At 37.3% G+C, this 25,011-nt stretch overlaps 1 protein-coding gene across 3 annotated transcripts in view; it reads left to right on the forward strand.

Annotated features, from left to right (window-relative positions):
• The window catches only part of si:dkey-49n23.1 (semaphorin-3D), a 63,213-nt gene extending 40,425 nt beyond the window's left edge, over nucleotides 1–22,788 (forward strand). For all 3 annotated transcript variants that reach the window (XM_053652793.1, XM_053652794.1, XM_053652795.1), the window contains exons 3-18: nucleotides 39–205; nucleotides 2,216–2,278; nucleotides 2,636–2,755; nucleotides 3,070–3,163; nucleotides 5,255–5,383; nucleotides 6,635–6,777; nucleotides 8,556–8,670; nucleotides 9,173–9,242; nucleotides 10,185–10,329; nucleotides 12,068–12,290; nucleotides 14,078–14,166; nucleotides 15,725–15,760; nucleotides 16,817–16,974; nucleotides 17,863–17,927; nucleotides 18,060–18,193; nucleotides 18,749–22,788. In XM_053652793.1, the coding sequence (XP_053508768.1) occupies nucleotides 39–205; nucleotides 2,216–2,278; nucleotides 2,636–2,755; nucleotides 3,070–3,163; nucleotides 5,255–5,383; nucleotides 6,635–6,777; nucleotides 8,556–8,670; nucleotides 9,173–9,242; nucleotides 10,185–10,329; nucleotides 12,068–12,290; nucleotides 14,078–14,166; nucleotides 15,725–15,760; nucleotides 16,817–16,974; nucleotides 17,863–17,927; nucleotides 18,060–18,193; nucleotides 18,749–19,156 (2,159 nt within the window). In that variant the 3' untranslated portion in view covers nucleotides 19,157–22,788. The remainder of the gene's footprint in view (nucleotides 1–38; nucleotides 206–2,215; nucleotides 2,279–2,635; nucleotides 2,756–3,069; nucleotides 3,164–5,254; nucleotides 5,384–6,634; nucleotides 6,778–8,555; nucleotides 8,671–9,172; nucleotides 9,243–10,184; nucleotides 10,330–12,067; nucleotides 12,291–14,077; nucleotides 14,167–15,724; nucleotides 15,761–16,816; nucleotides 16,975–17,862; nucleotides 17,928–18,059; nucleotides 18,194–18,748) is intronic.
• The last annotated feature ends 2,223 nt before the right edge of the window (nucleotides 22,789–25,011 follow it).

The following is a 25,011-nucleotide window of genomic DNA, read 5'->3' on the forward strand; positions in this document are numbered from 1 at the left end:
ATTACAATTCATTCAATTGATCTCATTTCATTCCTCAGAGCTGCGAACAAGGAACAGTTCAGCCATGTTCTGGCACAGTGGTGCCGTGGTTAATGGGTATTATGAAGTTCTGCTGTTGGATGAGGATCGTGGTTGGCTACTGGTTGGAGGAAGAGACCACGTCTACATGCTCGACTCTGAGAGTCTGACCCAGACTATACACAAGGTTATAAAACTCTTCACCCACCACCTCCATTTCACTCCAACACCTTTCACCAGAGCATCATGTTTACATCATCATTGCGCATACTTCATTAGACATGTACCGAGAAGATGGAAGAAACGGTTGGTTAGAGTTGCTTGATGGTATTGCATTCCATTATGCATGTAATATCAACAGGTCAAAGTGTGTAATCCTGTTGATACTCGCCTATAGATTTCTTACACGGTAACTCTGAGCACTATGTGCTTATTTGTTTTCTCATTTAATTGTGCTGAAATTTTCCCAATTTGTCATGATCAGTTTGTCATGACGTCTCATGAGGCTGAAATGGCTTTCATGCATGTAACAAATGAAGTTAACATTTCTCATGACTGATGAAGTGGTATGAAGGTAGAAACTGCGATAGTGAGTACCATGTGTGACTTTCTGGTACCATGTACAAGATACAGCCTTCAAACTGGCAGCAGTTCTATGGGTCACTACCTGGTAACAATTTGCTGCACAAAAATTACATGATTTGTGAGGTATGTGTCATACCTAGACATGCTGCAGTACAGACCAGAACTCAAGAATCAATATGGTATCAATTATTTACTTCAGTAGTATACACTCATTCAAAATGTTTAATATTTGCTTTTTTTTAAAAAAAACTTTTTCTTTTACTGGTTTGAGGTTTGATTAAAGGAACAGTTGATCAATTTGACACTTTTTTGATCAGCCAAGACAATTTGCTGTTTGTTTCTTTCGTTTTTGCACTGGAGCTACATGCTTAATATAGTGTCTTACCCAAATCTTCACATCATTTTTTCAAACATCATTAAGCTGTGCAATTTCATGCATCTGTATTTGCCAATATAAGTTCAAAGTGAACTTATAGTTTCATTTGCAGTCAAATTCCAACAGCAAACTTTAGGAGGCAGGACTTATGGTGTGAAACAATATCAAGTTCCCCTAAAAAATAAATAAATAAATAAATAAATAAATCTGGATGCTCCTTGGCTCCATAATGTTACAGCAGTCAGCTACACTCTCAAGTTGTGTTCATGTTTATAGATTACAGGAAGTCACACTGTTTACTGTGACATTACTAAACTGAATGCAGTTTGATAGACTTTCTTTAGCTCGGAAGATCTTAACATGGACCCACTGCCCTGCATATTCTAGAATTGACTACATTCATGGTAATGGGAAATTGCATTTTTTTTTTTTATTGCATATGTATTTATTTTTGGCATTTCGGTATGTATTTTGCTTGTATTCCTTCATTTGTAAGTCGCTTTGGAGAAAAGCATCTGCTAAATGAATAAATGTAAAATGTAAATGTAATTTATGAAAGTATTTAACTTTCCCATTAGGAAGGAAAAATACCATTTGAGTGACCAATGTTCCATTGTCAGTCACTGCTAAGCTATTTTAAGGGTCAACCAATTAGCGCTATTAGTAATTTCTTTGGATTTTATACAAATGCAGTTACTACAGTTCTTAAATTAAACTAATTTTAAAGAAAACATTTTTTTAAAACTAATTTTAAATAAGTTATATTGGGAGATCCTCCTAATGGCAGCTGTGTGTGTAGGTGAGAATTAAATAAGACATGGGGGAACTCGGACTGCCTCTAAAATCGCCTTTTTGTTGTATATTTATACAGAGCAGTCACTCTTAACACTTTCACACTGTTACTTTCAAAATGACCTGAAGGTAAGAATAAACGATGTAATGTAAATCTGAAGTTTTAGAAATACTGAGTCTAGCACATAAAGTTTCATGTTGGAAAAATTATTTTCAGTCTGTTTCCACTTTGAACAATTAAAAATAAAAAATAAAACATTTAAAATGGGTAACTTTGACCGAAAGCACACATTTAAATTTAATTATTAGTTATTCTAATTATACATTATATAAGTAGATTGTTGTATAACAAATGAAGGCAAATTTATTACCATACATTGCTCTGTAAAAACTGTGTTTTTCATAAAGCCTTGGGAAAACAGTGTCTTTCCTATCCATTTTTAGATTCACTGGCCAGCTGGAAGAGAACATACTGAACGCTGCAAACATGCAGGAAAGAATCTGTTGGTAAGTAAACTTCAAAAGGTTAAGAAAGTTCAACACCCCCCGCCCCCCCCCCCCATCCAAAAAAAACCCATCTTTTATTTTTAGTGCCATATATAGTTTAGTGCCATATTCTCCTACTCTCTGATATACACAAAGAGTAATAAAGTATTCTTCATTAACTTTAGAAGGGATGACGCTAATTAAAAACCATGTAGGGAGGTAAGTTTACTCTCCTTGCGTTTGACATTTCTCTTTTACAGCATCAGAAACATCAAAGAGAGTATTGTGCAGTGATTTAAAGCTGTCAACAGTGGTTTATATCCACCTCATTCTGCAATTGCTCAGGCTTTAATCTGAGATACTGTTTTATCTCCCCAGACTGACTGTGCCAATTTTGTGAGGCTCCTTCAACCATTCAACAAAACACATGTGTATGCATGTGGAACCGGGGCGTACCACCCTGTGTGTACATACATTGACCTGGGCCACAATGTCGAGGTGAGAAAGTCACCCTTCACAAGGTACAATCTGACATTTTCCAGCTGTCTCTTTATTCTGCCTTTTTATATTTACTGACTGTCATGTATCATTTTGCCTTTTATGGCTTGTGACAGAGCCACGGGTGGCATCAATCAGACAACAGGACATTTAAGGGCTAAATTTAAGCATACTGGCTTTCAATATGAACACCAACAGGGATGAATAACACCCTCGGTCACCTACTGAGAAGTATTGACCAAAGGTTTCAGCTAACAATGAAGACATTATATAGAAAGGGTTAAGAGGGTGACATGGTTGTCTTTGTCGCCTAGGAACCTTCGCTTAGACTGCTGAGCAATGCTGTTGAATCCGGGAGAGGGAAATGTCCCTTTAGTCCACATGAGCCGTTCTCTGCTCGACTCACTGGTAAGCATACGTTGTAACTGAGATTGCAACTGATTTTTTAAAATCAGTATTTCTAATAAGCTTGTATTTGTTTGTGTTCGTTATAGAAACAGAAAAGCACACTAATACAGTTTAAAATAGAACAATATAAAATGAAAAGCAGTTATATGTATTTATTGCATGTACAGTCCTCTCTGAAACTATTGGAACAGCAAGGCCAATTTATTTGTTTTTGCTTTAGACTAAAGACATGTGGGTTTGAGATCAAAGGACGAATATGAGAATTGAGTTTTCCCCTCTTTTCTCAGCTTAAAAATGTCTTGCTTTTCTCCCAAAGACAGCACTCTGATCTTCATGTTGGCTTATCCTTTTTAACAACGAATGCAGTCTTCATATGTGAAACTGAAGGCTAAAACTGAGAGTAGATGTTCAAAGCTATTTATTGTTTAAACATTTAATCTAACAGGACCTGAGTAACAAGAAACATCTGTCAGTAACATGTCAAATGTTGAGTCACATTTTTTTTCTCGCCTAAAATTTGGGTGGTCTGATTCAAAAGTGCCATGTTTTATGTTGTTTAAGACATCTAGATGTAAATACCAGGAAATAAAAGCTGAAATCCTAAACTCTCATCCATCTTTTGATCTCAAACCCAAACGTCTTTGGTGTATAGCACAAAACAAATTAAGTGGCCTTGCTGTTCCAGTAGTTTCGGAGTGGACTGTGTACACTTACAGTCCACTTTATTACCCGTACGCCTGCACAGTCATAAGACTATCCAGTCAGCCAATCATGTGGCAGCAGCACAATGCATAAAATCATGCGGATACAGGGCATAAGCGCAGAAAAACTGGACAATTTGAAAACGGGAAAAAACAACATCTGGTCTTTTTGCAATCTTCAGCTGTGTCATTTCAGTGAGACTTTGTTTACTGTAGCCTCAGATTCCTGTTCTTGGTTGACAGAAGTGGAACCTGATGTGATCTTCTGCTGTTGTAGCCCATGTGCCTCATGGTTTGATTAGTCTGACATGGTTTGTGATGCTTTTCTGCATACCTTGGTTGTAAAGAGTGGTTATTTGAGTTACTGTAGCCTTCCTGTAAGCATAAGACAGCCATTCTCCTTTTCTGCTCACTGGATATTTTTTCTTTTTTTTTATTATAGTATAAACGCTAGAGACTGAAAATCCCATGAGAACAATAGTTTCTAAAATAATCACACCAGCCCGACTGGCACCAGCAACCATGTCACAGCCGGAGTCACTGAGATCACATTTCCCCTATTCTGATGTTTGATGTGAACATTAACTGAAGCTATATAGGTTGGTTATGTATACTGCAATGCAGATTAGATTTAAATGTATATTAATCATACATATAGACATACAGCAATGCAAGAGATACATGGCACAATATTTATTTGATATTTAAAAATATAACTTGAGCTTTATGCTGAAAGAAAGAATAAAAGGATCGGTAAACCTTTCATTATATCCTACGCTAATATATTTATGAACACACATTCATATATCCAGAGAATGTTTCCTCCCACGTATGATATATTTGACTTAAGGAACCATAGTTTATAATTCGTGCGCAGATGTATGACTAGTGTGGGAAGCTCTCAACACTGTTAGAAATAATCAGCACTGTCCTTGGCAGATTCTGTCATGGCCTATAATTTCATGGCTAATTGGTGGGATGAAAACTTCTCATGTTGTTCCACAGTCAGGAAATGAAAGTTAACCACTTGATTTATAATTTTTTGCCATTTTTTAAAAACTACACAACCCCATGCTCCATTGGGAAAAGGGTACATAAACCATATGCTGCTTAATTAAAGACTGCTGCCTGGACTATGGACTTCTATTATTATCATTCAGTCATCACTGAACCATATACTGTTTAATTAAAGACTGCTGCCTAGGCTACAGACTTCTGTTATCATTAAATCATTCATTGATGGAGAGTCTGGAATAAACTCAACTTCCTAATTATATAAGATCCTATAAACATGAATTGGTTTGATTCTAGAAGGATCCAGAATTCAAATGAACATCCGAGTTCATGTATCATATGCTTTAGGTTTCACATGTCTATGTCTTTACTTTAGATGGAGACTTGTATGCAGGAACGTCAGTGGACTTCATGGGAAACAATGCAGCCATATTTCGTAGCTCTGTGCACACAACCAGTCAGCACTACATTCGCACCGAGGCTCATAATGACCACTGGCTCAATGGTGAGATTCCAACATTTTTTATTTTAAAATGCATTTCAGCATATCAGAGCCATCAGAACAAACGGAATGTCTGAGTACTATTTACATTCATAAAGTAATTATCGCCTATTAAAATGTTTCCTAAACTTGGCCAAATGGCCTTTGTGTTTTTAATTTATGTACACTTTATTGTCACACTTATGTACAGTATATGTTTTCAAATTAAATATAAAATTTCAGTGTTTACTAAGAAATGTAGCATTTTTCAACAGGTGCACCAAATCCAATCAGACTGAATCTCAAATAACGTATTATTGGGTCTATAGTATACTACATAAACACTACAAAGTGATTGTTACACCCAATGCACATACTTTGAACTGAAAGTCATTTAAGTAGTTGTTGAAGCAGCTAAATCCCTATTCGGACAGGATTAGTTTTCAGGACATATGGCTGTAAAGTAATTGTTACTATGGACATCTGTGATATTCATCATCAATTCGCACGGGATAAGCGACTTCTCTAGAAATTGCAGAGATGGGCGTGTCTTTGCCGTTTATGTGCCGATGAACCATCACAGCAGCCCCGTGCGGCATATGTAACATGGTGCAGCACCTCAGTGTGCACTGACGAAGCAAAAGAAAAGTTTCAACTGGGCGAGAGCTGAAACTTTATATTTAGTTTCAGTTTGGGGAGAACAACGTTATCAAATGCTGTTTGAATAAGCGGTATGTAAGCATTCCGTTTGGGATTTTTGGGATTTTTGAGATTTTTCAGGAAGTTTACCTCAAAGTGGTGTTTGGCTGAAATGACTAAATTTCGAGAACAAATCGAGTACCTAGTTTAACCTGGGTTTTTTTTTTACAGGCTCTTTTATAGAAGGTAAAAGGTAAAATCACAGAGAAGCTCTGGTAATTATTACATCAACCCCCCCCCCCCCCCCCCCATTAAGCTAGTCCCATCTGAATAGCCCTTTAAATAAAAAAATGCACAAAAACTACATTTGAATTTATGCTTATTTTGTCACTATGTTGGGCATATAGTGTATTATGTAGGTACTAGCCCTATATAAGGCTATGTAGGGTACTGTAAGCACATGAATCATTTGGGATTCAGCAAATAAGGTTTGATAACAATAATGTTAATGGTAAAATTAGTGACGTAGTCATATGCATGAAATTGGTCAAGTGCACCTTTAATCCAATGATTTAAAGGCCGCATCACAAACACTTGATTTTTTTTTTTTTTTTTTAAATGTATTTTTCTCTGTAGAGCCAGAGTTTGTGGGTTCGTTCTCCATCCCAGACACACACAGCCAAGGTGATGATAAGGTCTATTTCTTCTTCAAGGAAATGGCTGTGGAGTCCAACCAGCTGGATAAGCGCATCTATAGCCGAGTGGCTAGAGTGTGCAAGGTGAGCTGACTGGCACTGACTATAATTGGCTAATGAAAATGAAATGCGATCCAGAAGGGCTGAATGAATGTGCCTTTTGTGCACGTCAATATAAACTGGGCGCGGAAATTATGTATAAGCCTGTGTAATATCATGCCCAGAGTATTAGTGGTGTTATTTATCTTAGGAGGAATGAATAAGTTGTTTGTTTGCAAGGAATAGACCTACACAGAGTTGCCAGTTTATTAAGTACACATATCTAGTGTCTGTAATAAACTGGCACCTCAGTATATTTTGGCCATACTAGCACTTCAGCAGTGTAGGCTGTAATTTATGTTCACTTTATCACTGAGTTGCCTTGTGCTAGTATTTAATGCTTCCCTTTATTTCCATCTCACTGAAATTCAGAAATAATGGCTGTTATGGTAAATAACATAAGATATTATTCACAAACACTTAATATGCCTGGCTTTGCTTTGAGAAAGGAAAAAAATGCTACTTTGTAGGTATTCCAGCTTGGTAAACCAATTTCAGTTATAAATGCAGCAAATTATTCAAATAATGTTTTAGGACATATGCCAAGCGTTTAAAGCCATATCAGGTGAAATTCCGTGTAACCCCTCACTCCTTTGTACTTAACACTGGAGCAGATGATCCAGTTGTTCTGCGTATGTTCTGGGAGTGCCATCATATCAGTAACTTCAAGTCCTGCTGTGAAAGCTTTTTCCACCCACACTTTGAACTTTCACTCAAGATTTTGGCCTCACTCTGCTAAACTATAAAGCTGTATGAAATAGAACAGGTAGTGCTCTGATCCTTAATACAGTAGAATTGCAGTAGAACGAATAGTGTACCTCCTATATCCGTGTTTGTATTCGTTTAGAACACATTATTCATTCAATCCGAATAATATATTCGTATTCAGTTAGATTCCTATAATGGACTCTTATCAAGGTGTTCAGGCTGAAGCACAATTATAAGGCAGTAGTACAATGAAATAAAAATCCATAATCTAATATAGTCTTATGTGTTTTTATTTCTCCTTCCAAGAGAATATGATGCACATGGATGGTCCTACATTGATACCATGAACAAGCAACATGTGAAAGATACATCCACTAATTCAATATAACAGAATTTAGAGCTGTTTCCATGCAACACAGATTTTAATGGGGGGGCTTTTGCTGGCTTTGAGTAGTGTTAGGCCACACTTCCTTCACTGGGACTGAGAAGCACAGCAGAGAGTGAGTGAGAGAGAAACAGATATTACAAAAAGAAATTCATTTGATAATATTTCATTTCATAATAGTATAGTAGTAATAAAAAGGAGCTGCATGTGTGGTATTAAGTGAGTTCAGACCACACTGTGTCAAAACATTTCTGATATGAGCCGTTTTTAATCTGTGTAGTTGTGCCATAAATATTGAGACCAATACACCAATTCAAACAGGTCCACTTTTACATCCCTAATGAAATTTTAATGCTGTTTTATAGACCCATCTGTTTTAATATGGTATTTTAAAGCCAGCACTGAGTTATAGCATTTTAAAAGCATTTTATTGCAAAATCATTATAAGCTCTTTAAAACCTCTTACTTTGAGAGATTGTTGAATACAGTCTCTGGCTTAAGACCTTCTCAACCAGTTTGATGAATCACTCAAGGAGCAAGCATCCAAAGCATATAAATATTATTTATGAGACTCTGAAATCCAGTTTGATTATTATATTTAACATCTGTTCATGTTACTGTTTGTATAATACATCAAATGACATGATGGTATTGTGCATCTGTTTATCAGAATGACATCGGTGGGAAGCGGAGTCTGATCAATCGTTGGAGTACCTTCCTAAAGGCCAGGCTGGTCTGCTCAGTGTCAGCGCCAGGAGGCATGGACACATACTTTGATGAGCTTGGTATGCACACTCTTAGGAAATGAGATATTCAGTGGTGCAATAAAAACATAAATATAAAATATTAATTCTATATTATATTTACTTCCATTCAAACATGTATACAGTCGATTTCTATGCAAACACAGCTACTTTGTGTTCATGATTCAATATCGAAAATGGAGGTTTGTGCTTATTCCAGGTCAGAATAAACACGAGCTACTTTGAGCATAAGTGACAGAATTATAGGCAGTAATAAGTGATAAATGTTGGCAAATTGAAGAGAATGGAGTTACAAATAAACGCGTACAGAAAAAGATGGGTCAGGGATCACAGAATGGGTGTGAAATCATGGAAACTTTTCACAGTTTTAGGGCAAGCTGTGTTAACTTATATTTATTCACTTTAATATATTTCTAAAATATAGAAAAAATACACAAATATAGCTTATTATTATTGTTATTATTATTGTTGTTGTTGTTATTATTATTATTATTTAAAATATATATCGTTTTTGTATTTCTAGAGGATATATTTCTGTTGGAGACCAAAGATCCACAAAATCCGGTTATATATGGAGTCTTCTCAACTTCAAGGTAAGACTCTAATGAAGAATACTGCTATACAGACATATAGCAGTTTATCAGCATTAAAGATGTGACTTCAGATTGGTTTTGGAGATTAAAAAAGTAAGGTAAAGTATACAGTACTGGGAGAAGTCTGGTGTTATTCATGTGCCATTTTGCATTACTGGTTCATGAATGGGAGATGGTCAGTTCTTGAACCATTTAACCACTGCATTAAATAAATAAATAGGAATTTAAAATAAATCAGAAACATTAATATGTACCCAAGTAGGCAATTAATTTAAAATATATATATTTTGTCATATGTTTAGAGATATGAATATATCTATTATTAAAAATATTAAATGTCCTGCATTGTTAGCCATATTAAAATGAATGATAATTGAAGGCCAAGTATCAATCTTGATCCCTTTGAATTTAATACCGGCTTGTGGCATGATCAATAAAATTGTGGTAGCTTAAAGGTCATCTTAAGAACAACCAATGCTTTGTATACTTAATTCCAGCCACGTTGTGGTATTTCCAGGTGGTGCTGGTGGTGTTCATTATAACTGCTTAGAAAGATTTAGATGACAAATCATACACTGCTGGAAATGCTGTTGCTTGGAAATGGGGAAAAAATATCTCCGTGTCATGACACTTTTAGGAAAGCGGATCTGGAATAATTCCCTCTCAGCATCTACTACATTTATGACGGCCATGTCATGTAATTTGATGAAATCTCTTTATCCTGCCACCTGACATCAGCACTCCTACGCCCTCAAAGACAACAGTTTGAGTTCAACAGTCTCCTCCTGACTCTTCCAAAACAATCTGCCTGGGTTCCTCAGAAGAGAGGGAAGTCCACAGGCCATTCAGGAAGGGTCAGAGGTGACCAGACTCAAGGGCTTGTGTTATTTTAACTCAGCAGTAGGCCAACACTCACTTCTCCTTCTTCTCTTCTTTCAATAGTTCTGTCTTCCGAGGCTCTGCTGTATGCGTCTATTCAATGGCGTCCATCCGAGCCGCTTTCAATGGGCCCTTTGCGCACAAAGAAGGCCCTGACTACCGCTGGGTGGAGTACAAAGGCAGGATCCCGTATCCACGTCCAGGGACGGTGAGTCCACTACAGGGAGAATCTGTATGAGTGTGAATGGGGGATTTTGGAAAGAGCGGTGGGAGGTGAAATGAAGGCATAACTTGAAAACAGCTGTGGGTTTTTGGTTGACACTTGATGTCTAAGCACGAACAGAGCTAAAGTAAATAACAATATGGGATGAATGAGTAATATTGACTCTACATTCTTGACATTCATGACGTACTCAATTTAAATCCTATAAAGCCCCAGTTGAGTTGAGCTTCATACACTAATCAAACCCTTAACCCTTGCATGAAACCACAATTCATGGTAATGTAACTTACACCAACGCTTAGGTTCAGTTGTTCTCAGTAATATATAATGAAAAGCACGTTTTCCCTGCATGAATAACATACATACATACATACATATATAGTCCTTATGATTACATATGTTGCAGTCACATTCCTGCTGTCCATCATTCCTAACTTGGAGTTTGCTTGCATGTGGGGATTATAAAAATGGTAGTAGGTGCTTTCAGGGTCATGCTTTAGCGCATTTGTTAAAGTGCTAGAGGGGTGTGCTGTTAGCGCATATGCTTCCCTACAGGGAAAAACATTGGCAAGGGTGTTAGCTCTTTGAATATGCTTGATTAATTATGAGAACCAACATCATAAAGAAACAGTGAAAGCCTTTTAAAATAGATGTTTTCATGGTTCTGCATAAACTGGTTGGAGGTCATTTAAAGTTATTTCCCAGGCATTTAGATGCTGACACTTTCCAGTGCTTTGTTATGTGTGTCCATTGTAGTCCATGATTTCAGTTTTCCATGCTTAATATCGAGCTAGCAATGATTGTATGAGTTACGAGTAAACATGGCCATAACTAGCTATGAGGACACAGAGGTAATCTCTTACACTATCAAATTCGATATGGAAAAAGTTACATTCTAACAATGTAGCAGCAGAATGTAGCCTACTATGTGTAAAAACGTGTGCTGTAAGACTGGCCAATCACCAGTAATGATTGTCACCTGACCTCAGAGAACTTTGGTTTTGCCCATACCCTTCCAGATTTTGGTATACAACACACACATTATATTCTCACTTAGTTATTATATAAATGTGTGAGGTTATGTGGGAATGTATAAATATGAGGACAGTTGGTTCATGCTGGTAAAATGCAAACCCCTTTACATTTATTTAGACTACTTGTAATGGTTATATCAGCTTGCTAGTTGCAGTAACTAGCTACAGCTACAAACTTAGCTGGCTAAAACAACGAATCACTTAATAGTAGTTCAATTTTAAGCTGCCGTATTGTGACATTACTCACTAATAACATATGATGGCCATGGAGAAGTTTAGTGTTAACTAGTTATTAATGACACAGTACTGAATAATCAGCAGGTAATGTAGAGTTGGCTATATTATGTCTTTTAACATAATATAATGTTCGTCTCTTTATCTTGACCTAGATAGAAATGACTTTTGTGATGTTCTCAAAGCACTAAAAAGTAGACTAATTAGCTGGCTAACTTGTATAATATCTTCCAGTTATGGGAGGTGGTACTACCAAATCACAGCTTTCAAATATAGGAAAATGACTGAAAACAGTTTTGACTATATGAAGGTAACTGGTATAAATTTCAAGATCGCAAAAAGGATTTGTCCGCTGAAATTGAACTTTGGGTTCAATTAAAAAGCTAGTTTGATCCTGGTTGTAAATATTAGATCTCCCCAGGAACACAAGTAACATTCCCTTCATGTTCCTTCAGTGCCCAAGTGAGACGTACGACCCCTTGCACAAGTCTACCCGCGACTTTCCTGACGAGGTTATGAGCTTCATGAGAGCCCACCAACTGATGTGGGAGCCAGTCGTGCCAATTCACAGACGACCACTGTTTACTCACATCAACACCCCCTACAGGCTGAAGAAGTTGGTAGTGGATAGAGTGGATGCAGAAGATGGCCAATACAATGTTCTACATTTGGGTACAGGTATGTTGTGATGTGGCTGAGTGATCCAATTAGAGCCCTTGAGACTTCAATCCCTTATAACTTTATTAATAAAAATACTAGACACATTAATTTTGTAATTTACTTAGGGATCGGCAAGAAGACCGGATAGTAGATTGTAAACCAAGCCCAGTGCTGACATTTCATTCATCCTTTACTTGAGGTTTACAGACCAACCTACAGTCTCTTGATTGTCTTTGTAGATTTTGATTGGGATCTTCTTTGATAATCCTTCTTTGCCCATGAGTTCAAAGAACATTTCCACAAATTTCCAACTACCCCAAATGTTGTCAGTCATCCAAGAGAAATTTGGTGCTTTTTTAGCTATGGATTGAAATAACTAGAGTAATGTAGTTAATGAGTAATGGAGGCCTACCTCACCTCTGCTTCAGTCTTGGTTGCTTCATTTTGAGTAAATCTTATTATTCACCAAACTATTTCTGTAACTCTGTATTTTTTTCTACTGTAGCTTCTAAATAATTCACTTAGTAACTGATGCTCCTTCATACGCTCTAAGATGAATGACTGAATAATAAGCTCGGGCTAAGTATGTTAATAAATATAATATATATAATATAGAAGTAAAAAAAAAATAAAAAATGCTATGACCGAGATCCTGCAAGCAAGCAAGACCACTCTTGGGCCAGTAAACAGATTGATTGCACTAATATAAACTCTCTCTGGTGTAAATAACTGGTTTGTACTGCTGAATACACACCAGTTCCCCCATGCACAACAATTTACCAAAACAATGTCTGACATTTTCTCTTTACATAGTCCTGATACTGAGATTACGCAAGATGCTATTGCTGTGTGTGCTGAGTCAGTAAACTCTGCCATGTATCTGTGAATCATTTAAGATAAATACAGACTCTGGGAGCGTCTGTGTACAGAGAGCATTCTTCTACGCTAAATCTACCCGAGTCTCCCCACAACTTGTAAAGAGAGCAGAGTAACAGCTGTTAGCCATCCGGGAGCCACATTAATCCTCATTTAAGCTCTGTGTCACACTTTTATATTTTCCTCTGCTCAGTCAAGGGGTGGTAAAGTAATCGCACAGTGTGGGATGCATGTAAAAACACCAAAATCAGTGTAGGGAGAAGAGGACAAGATTAATACTGAAAATTAAGGTCAAACTGAATGCTAATATGACTGCAGGTGTATCCGCTATTGACTTACATGATGTATATAGAAAGCAATATTCTATATGAAATAATCTAACTTTTTTAATCCTGGTAAATGCAGTGGGGGAAAAAATCAAGACCATTTGTTTTGATTTGAATTTGATGTTTGCTTTTATAATGCGGTTCTAACATCTGTTGCAAAATACCCAACTTTATCCCTTTTATTTTATTAAACAAAACAGCATTTATGGGAGTAAGTTTCCTCGCTTGTATTTTCTTCTCCTGGGAGATGTGGTTGACTAAAATTACTTTTTTGGTTCAGATTTAGAAACACCAGTAATAAGGCATATACGACAAAATGTGTTTGTAATTAAGAAAACTTGTTTTTTCCATTTAACATTGTTACTCTCCGGTCAGAATGACCTGCTTATAATCTCTCTAATCATTCTAACAACATGGAATTTAAAATGTTGGAAAATCATTATTTTGACTATTGCTTCACCTTTATAAATGTACTATTTTAACAGTATTAATGGCTAACTGTTTCGGTGCGATATATACAGTACATATTTTATGATAATGTTTATAGTTTCAGCATTTTTAAAGCCCCAGAGATATTACCTTATAGTCGGTATCTGTTTTCAGATGATGGCAAGGTTCTGAAGGTGGTATCCATTCCCAAGGAGAATTGGGAAACTGAGGAAATCATACTGGAAGAGCTGAGTGTGTTTCAGGTAATTAAATTTTTTGCCATACTCTTTACACTCAATCTTATACTTTTCCTCCAGTGTCTTCATGATATCTGTTGACCTGCCACATGATCTTTAGCTCCAGGCTCTGTCTGGTCAGTCTCCCTGCGAGAGCTCAGCTTCCCCAACAGAAATGACCTTTTTTAAGGAAAAACAAACCTGCATGTTTCCCAGGGCCCTTCGGGCCTACTGACCAAATCCAGGCAATGGGAGAAAAGAGTGAACAAGTAGGCAGAAACAACAAATCACTAAAGAGGATCATCATTGTTTACTCAGCAAATGAAAAGCGGAGATCATTTATTCGAGGCTGTAGACAGCTAGGAACATGTTGGTTTCCCCGAGGGACAAACAGGGGGAAGTAAACGGAGACAAATGAGGTTCTTCTATAACCTTGGGTTCTTGGGTTAATAAGAGATGCCAAGGAAATGTGAGATTAAAATGGATGAGTTAGACTTTTCACAAGACCCAGGTTGAGGTTCCCAGAAAGCACTGTAACACACAGATCATTGTATAGCTCAGAAATTGTGTTGAAAATGATGTCACGCAAAACGAAAGGGTTTTAGAGGAGTCGTAGTGGCTTTGGTCTGATTTTGTCATTTAATTCCAGCTGAACTGAAATAAAGTAGCTGTTACAGTGCATAAAATTAATTGCTTACATATTTCTGGATAAGCAACTAACGATTAGTGATTAGTTTATGACTATAAATAAGACAACGTAAAGTGGTTATGTTTTGCTTCGCCATGGTGCTTCACATTACCACTTTTGAGTATCACTACAGTCTCTGAAATAGAGGTGTTTCCACTTCTGGTCACTTCACTAATCAGGCTAGAAAAGGTAAATAAAATAATAGTAATAATTTAAAAGTCCTTTTTTGACGTTTCTAGCTCTCTTTGTAGAGTGTCTCTGGTCTGACGGGCTACCTTCAGCTGCATAATTTACATAAATGCATAAGATTGGCTGAACTGAAACAGAGGATATGCTTCAGAAGCCGTGCTTTTTCATGTTTTGAAAAATATAGGTTTTTTCCCCCTTACATTAATTGGCTCTGCCACAGTATATTTTTCAGTGCTTGTTCTGGTCTGCAGAAATACTTTGCTGGGTCCTGAGTTAGAGAATCCCTGACGGACACATTTGAATGCCTGTCTGTTCAATGCAGCTGGCTACAAAATGACATTTTTAACCATCTTCCCAATTACTAATATAAAGAATGATTCTGCATTTTACAGGGAGAACAATAAACATTATTCTTTATTACATTCAGCAGACACAGGATAGTACTCTATCAGGTACCATCTTCACAAAGACATTTGTAAAAGGGAGAGTTGTTTTAAAAGTCAAGGACCATTTGCTGGCAGCATATGGAGGATTCCATATGAAGCAATGAGCCAGAAAAGCCTGCAACTTGCACAACAGCCTGAGATGAGCCTCTTGTTCGGCGCCAACCTTGCGTGTCCTCCTTCACCTACTCCATAAATCGGGAGGTGGTTCATGTCATCGTTTAATGCGTACTGACAATTTGTTTTCTTCCTTTTTATCTCCTAGAGTCCTATCTTAAGCATGGAGCTCTCCACCAAGAGGGTATGTAAAGCTATTTTGTGGGTGGTTTAGAAGTAGCATTTAATAGTGTTTAATGACTTCCCTTCTGTGAGATTACTAACAGAAGAAGAATCTTCAAGCCAGAAGCGCATGCTCATGCAGTGAAAACGGTCCTTTTTAAAGCTATAATTTAGCTCCTTTTTGTAGATTTGCTCGATTTATCACCATTGTTTTGACTTCTTGTGGAATGTAGTCTTTATTTGGACAGGTTTATATTTACAGTGCATCCGGAAAGTATTGACAGCGCTTCACTTTTCCCACATTTTGTTATGTTACAGCCTTATTCCAAAATGGATTAAATTCATTATTTTCCTCAAAATTCTACAAATAATACCCCATAATGACAACATGAAAGAAGTTTATTTGAAATCTTTGCAAAATGTGCTTTTTTTGTTTATTATTTTAAATAAATTTGCAAAGTGAGAATAACAAATTGAATAAGTCTGCGAGATAACACTAATGTCATAGTGTTATGACATTAACACTAATGTCATAGTGCTATGACATAATGTCATAGATAACACTAATGTGCTTTTTTTGTTTATTATTTTAAATAAATTTGCAAAGTGAGAATAACAAATTGAATAAGTCTGCGAGATAACACTAATGTCATTGCCATTCTTTCTAATGGGAAGACAGTATGGATATAAAGTGATACATCCTCATCCATTATTTTGTGATCCATGATTGTCGTTTTGTGATTCTAAAGGATTTAAAATTTTTATCGATACGTCCGACTAGAGCTCGTCACGGTGGTCAGTAATGTTTTCCAACGCAAGACACAACATCCCGTAGTACAATCACGAATGTCTATTCAGACACAACTAAGATTAGTAGAACACATTTCAGTTTATTGAAGTACATTATTTATGGGGAGCAACCCTCTCAGGGATCTGGATGATATGTACAATTTAAGGACCCTCTGTAAAAGATGGAATTCTACCAGCTTTGAATATTCATGAATTCATTTGAGATGCCAGAAGGGATGTTGTTGACTTGTTAAACATTTTCCACCCTTTTTTAAATTTTTTTTTTTAGCAAGCTCTATTTGTGAGCAGTGCAGATGCGGTGGCTCGGTTGCCCCTGCAGCGGTGTGAGCTCTATGGGAAAGCCTGTGTTGACTGCTGCCTGGCCCGGGATCCTTATTGCGCCTGGGATGGCACCACCTGCACCAATTATTTCCCCACTAACAAGAGGTATCTTTCTCTTTGACACCCATATGGAATCTCTTTATGCCCACTGACATAATGCAGTGTATTGTATGCTGCCATGATGTTTACCTTTTATATTTTTAATTCTGAACATGAACTCTTCGAACTCACATAGTGAAACTGTGCCCGAGGCAGATATATAGCTGTGCTGTGCTCAGTCGAATATCTGTTGTTTATGTGCAACTGTTTACTCCACGGCAAGGACGGAAAGCAGCCAGATTTGTTATGAGGGATGTAAGAATTTGGCATGCTGCTGTTTTATACGGATATATGATGCTCCAGGCGCAGCTGGATTCACGAGTAATGAAGCTGTAATGAAGTTTGCGCACCCAATAAAACAACTTCGATGCCGGGAGTGTTAGTGTGGGCCTAGTTATGTGCTAAATTGAGAGTTACACTACTTTCCATTGCGATCTGTTAGTAAATCCTTATGTTCCTATTTGTACAGGGATTGATAAAGAGTTGTGTTTCTTTCTAGAGTGGTATCTATTCCATTAAAAAGTCAAAACATAGCAATCAGTTTGAAGCCACACAAGTTAATTTCACCGACATGGACTGTACGTGAAGTACATTATAATGTGCGATTTATAAGATAAAGCATGAGGAATGAAAAGATGTATAGACAATGCTGATGCTAGTGAAAGAAGTGAATCTCTGTGAATTTTGTTTTATTTATGCAGTCAGTTTATTATTATTTATTTGCCTTTTTTTAATGTCAGACATTTTTGGACCATGCCTTGTTTTTGTTACCTCTGGCTTTTACGCTTAAAACAAGGCTTCACACTCTATGCAGAGCACTATGCATTGCAAACGACCTTGGTGACTGAAATCCTCCATAGCCATATCTAACAGCTTCACACTCGCCCTTTGCAGACGTTCCCGTCGACAGGATGTGAGATACGGCGACCCATGGAGCCAGTGTCAGTATCTGGGAGATGGTAAATATGTCCTGAAATGTTCCTAGTATACAAAACTGAGCAAAAGTAGACATTCCCGATAGCTGGTCATTTATAGGCTTTTGATGATATTTGTTTTGTATACTAATATAATGTACCTGAAATTCTTTGCAGGCTCTGAGGAAATTGAGCTGAAGGTGGTTTATGGAGTAGAAAACAACTCAACCTTCCTGGAATGCACACCTGCTTCACCACAAGCGAGAGTCAAATGGATCATGCAACAAAAACACAGCCAGAGCACTAAAGAGGTCAGGATTTTAGACGTAATCTTAATGTACAGTGGGATAGAAATGATGACAACCTACCTTTCAGCTAGTGTTTTACCGCTGTGCATACTTTTAGATCTACTACACATTTAAAAATAAATAATTCACAGCAGGGTTGCCTGGGAAAACCCTTCACATGGTGAAATTTGACATTTCTACAAAATAATCTGAAGACTACAGACCTAAAATACGTTACTCTTTTGCATGTATCTCAACCAGAAGTGTGAAATTCACTGTTTCAAGTCTTAGACACAGTGTTTGTTAACCTGGCTCCTTAACTGACATAATCTCTGCAGGAAGAAATAGTCTAGGAAAGGTTTTTTGAAAAAATGTATAGAAAAACATTTCCATGTCAGTTCTTTACACAGACACAAGAGTGTCAAAACCATTTAAAGTTCTACAGTTCTACTGCCTGGTAAATTGTAAATTCAACCCTAAGTTGTCTTTTTTTTTTTTTTTTTTTTTTTAAATGATCTTATTATAACATTGTACAAGTTATAACAGCTAGATTACAGAAAACATAATTTTCTTTCTCAGCTGCTCCCCGATGAAGACATCATCCTCACAAAACGAGGTCTCCTCCTGCAGCGGATAACTTCTTCAAACGCTGGCCTCTACCTGTGCACCGCTCACGAGCACTCATTTTCCCGCACGCTAGCTCGCTACGAGCTGCAAGTCATCTCCGAGCAGCACGTAACAAATACACGTAGCACTCATCACTCTGACCCCAAAATGGGTGGCAACTATGCAGCATCCTCACTGAGCTACAAGGATCTACATCTGATCAGCGTTAGCGGTCTGACAGCCGATGACTACTGCGAGCAGCTGTGGTACCGCGAGAAGCGGAGACAACAGAAACTGCGCTCACTAAAGTGGAAGCAAACGGCAGAGAACCGCAAGGCTCGAGTTCGGCGGCAAAATCCACCCAACGAGCCACTCCAGTGAAACCAGAGGAACAGACATTAGAGTAAAACTAAAGGACATTTGAGTTTGTCTTGGAAGAACAACATACTGTTCTGGAATTAGCCACATTAGCCTTGTTGCTGTTGATTACTAAAGGATTCCAGGTTACATAACCTCCCCACAGAAATACATGTTGGTGACTTATTGTTTATCATTCTAAACAGCATTCTTTTTTTAGCAAACCTGAACTTTTGGCATCACAAAAATGCACAGCATTATAAATGGGTATATGAGGAAATAATTAAGGACAACTGAGAGAGAGAGAGAGAGAGAGAAGGTTGAGAAAGGAAAAAAACCTTTTTTACATAACCTTTACATGGTTAGATGAAAGATTTCATTATGAGTGAACATAAACACATCTTTGGCCAGAGATCTGTTCTGTTGCTGTGCCCTAAGTGATGCTTCAATCAGTATCAGGGTTGGACAAATCATAAATTTATTAGCAAGCCCTCTGGGTAAGGGAATGCATCAACATGCACTTGATATCACAGTTAAATTTTGAAGATACACTACCGGTTAAAAGTTTTGGAGACACTTGACTGAAATGTTTCTCATGATCTTAAAAGTCTTTTGATCTGAAGATGTATGATTAAGTGTTTGAAATCGGTGCTGTAGACAAAAATATAACTGTGCCGACATATTCGTTTCTTTCATTAGAAAACTAACTTTTTTTTTTATCACAACATAATTCCCATAATTCCATTTGTGTTGTTCTAAAATGTGGGGGAAAAATACAAATAAAGAATGAGTGTGTCTAAACTTTTGACCAGTAGTGTATAGTATAAAGTCATGCACTGAAGAAAAAAGGTCAGATGTTATCCTGAATCGATATCTTAAGAGCAAGGAAGCAAGGAAACAAAGCTTTTTTAAAACGCAAATATGCGTTGCAGCCTGGGAAAACCCTTAACATGATGACACTTTAATGTTTTCCACTGCACATGTTTGTGAAAAGTGCAGGCTTATTTAACAACTTGATCAAAGCCTGACATTCACTGTGTGAGAGAACTGTTTTTGTCACCGCATTCATTAAACTGACTCCTTACCCAACATGATCTGTGAAGGAAGCTAGCCTAGGCAAGCTTAAAAAAAAATCCAAATCATTTTGAAGAAAAATATTTCTTGATTTGACATCAGAGTATGTGCATACTGAAGTTAAAAAACCACCACGAGACCATCTCATATATATTAGGAGCTAGTTAGTTTAGTAATACTGAAGGGTTACTATAAATTACTAATACAAATACAGGGTGTGCCAAAAGTCTCCATAAACAGGGTAGTATGTTTGCCAGCACCATGTCGATTGTGCCTTCGTCAGTGGATGTTCTCAGTTCCCGGTTGGTCCGCAACACTCCCAGTCTTTTTGAAATTGTTAATAAGTGTCATGTGTGATGTGCTCGCCATGTTTCCTGCTAAAATCCATAGCAACTTTGCGACAGCCTCCCGATCCAGCCATGAGAATGATTTCAAGACGTTGTTCTTTTGCCAAATGCATTCTTAAAGGCTATCTAAAAAACACACACATTGGAAGCAAACTATCTTTTGGAAGACATTTTGCTAAAGTGTTATTTTCTAATCTGTATGGAGAGTTTTGGGACACCTTGTAGTTCATATTAAAAGCTAGAAGACATCCTTGAACGTATTGCTTGTCTATCAAGCAATTATGAGTACAACAAGAATGATAGTCCTGACACACCTACGGTATAAATTTTTTCCTATAAGCATCGTTTGATTTGTTTTATTTTGTAGTGAATGGTTACAGCAATCACTGAACTCTCAGTGGAGCATTTCTACTAGAGTATGTTTTGGGCCGTAGTGATGGTCGTGAGAATCACTGAAACATGTTGCAGTGCACTATTCGGACAGGATTTTTCAGAATGTTATTTAATTGTACTTAATGAAATCCAGAAGAATGCGGTTCACAAATTACAGAGTAGCGTTGCTGCCTCACAAGTCCAAGTTTCCAAGTTGTATTCTGAGCTCAGGTTGCTGTCTGTGTGGAGTTTCACATTGAAATGTTCTCCAGGTTCTCCAGTTGCTTCCCTTTTCCCCAAAACATGCAGTGGATTGGTGACTCTAAATTGCCCCAAGATGTGAATGAATGTGTGAATGTGTGTGTACATGGTGCCTCTGATGGACTGGCATCTCAAAGGGTGTGTTCCTGCCTCACACCCAGTGTTCCCAGGGTTGTCACTTCCTGGCAAAACCTGTGAAGTTTAAAAAAAGGAAAAAAAGGCCACAGCTCTGGTTCCTAAGGCGTAGTGACATTGCTAATCAGCTAATTCTATAATAAATTAACACACTCTGGCTGCCCGAAAGTGTGTTATGAACTTTTGAAATACAGATGGTCTGATCTGACCATCGTAGGTGACTCTGGAGGAAGCTCTGCATACCTCATAAGCACACCAGGATGTTCTTCTCTTGCCAGAAACACCGTCTTTCCCATGAACAATCTTAAATATGTCACTATTGTGTTTGTGGATACATTGAACAGAAATGACAAACCATAAGAAACTGTAACTCAAATGCTAATATGGATGTGGTTAGCATGGTCTTATTTTATCTCCACTAGCAATATTCAAAATGATCCTTTTTATGGTTAAGTAGTGCTCTAAGCCTCTCATACTGTAATGATCATTTATTATAATGTGGTGTGCTGGAAGAGGCTCATTGTTCCACTTTGGGCCACACGTTTGCGCGGAAGGAACATCAAAGTATGGAAGCATCTGGGAGAAATGAGTACGAAGAACAGTGGACAGAATAAAAAAAAAAATCTGAGTTTCGTCACTAGTCAGGAAAATGGCTTCCAGGTTGACTGGACCACAGTAAAAGGGATTTCTTTCTTCTTATCTTGACAGGATAATAGGAACGTCCAAACTGGCCTGATGTTTGGCAGATAAGCAAAATGACATGGATGGCTTCAGCAAATATGTGATAGATCATAGAAATTGGTGCATCTTATAAACATTATTTAATCTTTAATCAGATTTCTGCATTTTGCATTCCAATGTTTTTAGTGTGTCCACAATTACAGGTATTACATAAAGACTTTTATATTTAATAACAAATTTACTCAATTGTACTTTTTTTTCTGCTGGCAAAATATGCATCGTTATGTTCATTTTATTTGTACATTGTGCTTCTAAGTTAAAAATTCACCCAGTGTGTGGTATTGAACAATACCTTTGCGTGTCATAACACTAAGCTGATACAGACTCAGGATGTTTTGAGCAACTGTAACAGTGTGGTTGTTCATTTCCATCTGGTATTCATTTTTACTCTGGTGTGCTAATCACTAATATAATCATTCCAACAAAAACGTTCTTGATGTATTTCATTAGCTCACAATTTCAACCAGCGACCTCTCGAGAAAGCTAAATGTGTGCCGTCATTATTGCATCTAAGCTACTTCATTTCATGAACAATATAATTTATGGTTTATGTTTCACTTTATAAGTCACTATGCTTTGATCAGATGTATCTTTTTGATGAAATTAAATGTTCATTTTTCTGTCATCACCTAAAATTACACATTTATCTCATTGTGTACAGATTTTGTTTTCTAAATCTTTCTGTATAAACTAATATTTGTGCGAAATCAATTAAAATATTTCCCAAATTTATTATACATGTTTGTTTGCATATTTATCTCCATTCTTTTTGGCCACACTTGTGTTTTCAATCCATTGCGCTGACATTTCCCAATAAAGCAAAATGTTAGAAAAATTTAAGAAAATATCATGCCGGACATGCACACTGAGTTTCCGACCCAACCTTTACATCATTTCTGCCATTTTCATTTGTTTTGACAATATGGACATAAAACACACTTTATTGTATGTTCCAGCATAGTTTGTATTTTATACTAAGCAGTTAGAGAAATGTATTACAGTCAGATTTGCCGTTTTGGAATTGTGAAGATCACATGATGATCACAGGTCATACGTTCTTCCCAATTCCAAAATGGCTAAACTTATTGTAATGTATATCTCTGTTTGCAGATATATCCACTTTGAGTTGATTTGAAAAGATGTTTTTGTGGTCAGAAGGGCAAAACAAATAAGAAAAGATGTTCTTGAATAAGACAAATATAAGACTTAAGTGTCCATGTTAGTGAAATCTCTACCTAAAACAACTAAAAACTACTGCAAGAGGTGGAGCTTTCTGATCTGACAGTCAGCATGATTGATTATCCTGACTCTATCCTGATTGGTTGAATGTTGGTGGTCCAGATTGATTCATATATTTTTGAAGCTGCCATAATATGATGAGTGCTTTGCCAAATATTACAAAATGGTCTCTCACCCTCCTTTTAACAAGCAAACTGATTTTTGTGGCACTCCAGAGAATCAGAACTCAGGGCCACAGGAGCACTGACTCCAGATGAAATCTGATCAGCCTCTGAAGTGCTCTTGTCCCGTCACTTGTTGCTTCACAGCACTTCATCGGCTGAATTTTGAAAGATTCGCAAACGTCACAGTTCATTTGATTTCACAGCAAAATCCATTAACAAAAAACTTCTTCTATTCTACCTTAATACCACTGTTGCAGTGCACCCACAAACGGAGGGCAACCAAGCTAATGTGACCAACCAACAATACAGTTTTTATCAACCACACAAGCTTCATGGTAAGCTGCGACACACACACACAATCAATTCCTAATGTAATGTAATGTAAAGATATAAGATGTAATTATTAATAAAAAAAAAAGGGGGATATATTCAGAAGTATGTATTTTTAACATGTTTTAAAGACATCTTGCAAAAGGGGGGCCTCGGTCAAATGTTAATGCCATTTGGGGGGCCTTGCCCTGGAAAAGTTTGGGAACCCCTGGTCTAGGTCATGTATTTCACGAATGTGCATAACTTATTAGTCTTGCTGATCTGACATAACGCCGCAGTGAAAAAGCAGGAGGGAGGCAGCCAATACCTCTGCCTCACTGAAGGGGGCGCGTGTGAGCATACGGGCTTGTTCTGCTATTATTCTTCTTCGCGTATTACAGACAAATTGCATTGTGGGTAATATGCTACCTGAAAACAGTCAAGTGCACCGCATCAGTCTGTTTACTTGTATTTTTTGCCCTGACTGCAAAAATGGAAGATTTTATAAATATATATATAAGTAAAAACGAGTGACAATGTCTGGACTACAACGGGATTTTGTGACTTGAGAAATATACCAAGACGGCTCAGCAGACATGAACTTCAACTACTCACCTTCAAAGCCAAACTGCTTTAAAAACTTTTGGAAGCGCGAGGATAGATTTGGCTTGGAACGAACAGCGGAGACTAAATATTAGCGTCCACAATTATAAGGTAAAGGAAAACCGAGAGATTTTAAAAGACCTCATTAATGCAACTTGCTTCCTAGCCAAACAGCAATTAGCATTTCATGCTAACGATGAGAGTACGACCTTCTAATGGTAGCAGCTCTGTAGAACTATTACATGCTTTTGCTGAGAAAGATGATGGGTTAGCTAGACATTTGGAGACATCCACTGTGTTTTCTGGATTATCAAACAGACTTCAGAACGATTTACATTACATTTACATTTACATTTATTCACTTAGCAGACGCTTTTATCCAAAGCGACTTACAAATGAGATTTAATTGAAGCAGTAAGTGATGTGATTAGAAATGATATAAAAAGGAGATTAATGCAGTCCTATTTGTTGCTGTAGAAGACGACGAGACAACGGATGTCACAAACAAAGCCCAGATTTGTCATTTTGCGTTCTGTGGTGTGAAGTGAGGAGGCCTGTGGTGTGCAGTGAGGAGGAGGCCTGTGCAGTGAGGAGGAGGCCTGTGGTGTGCAGTGAGGAGGAGGCCTGTGGTGTG

This window comes from Ictalurus furcatus, chromosome 21 (assembly GCF_023375685.1).
Source record: "Ictalurus furcatus strain D&B chromosome 21, Billie_1.0, whole genome shotgun sequence".
Classification (NCBI taxonomy): domain Eukaryota; kingdom Metazoa; phylum Chordata; class Actinopteri; order Siluriformes; family Ictaluridae; genus Ictalurus; species Ictalurus furcatus.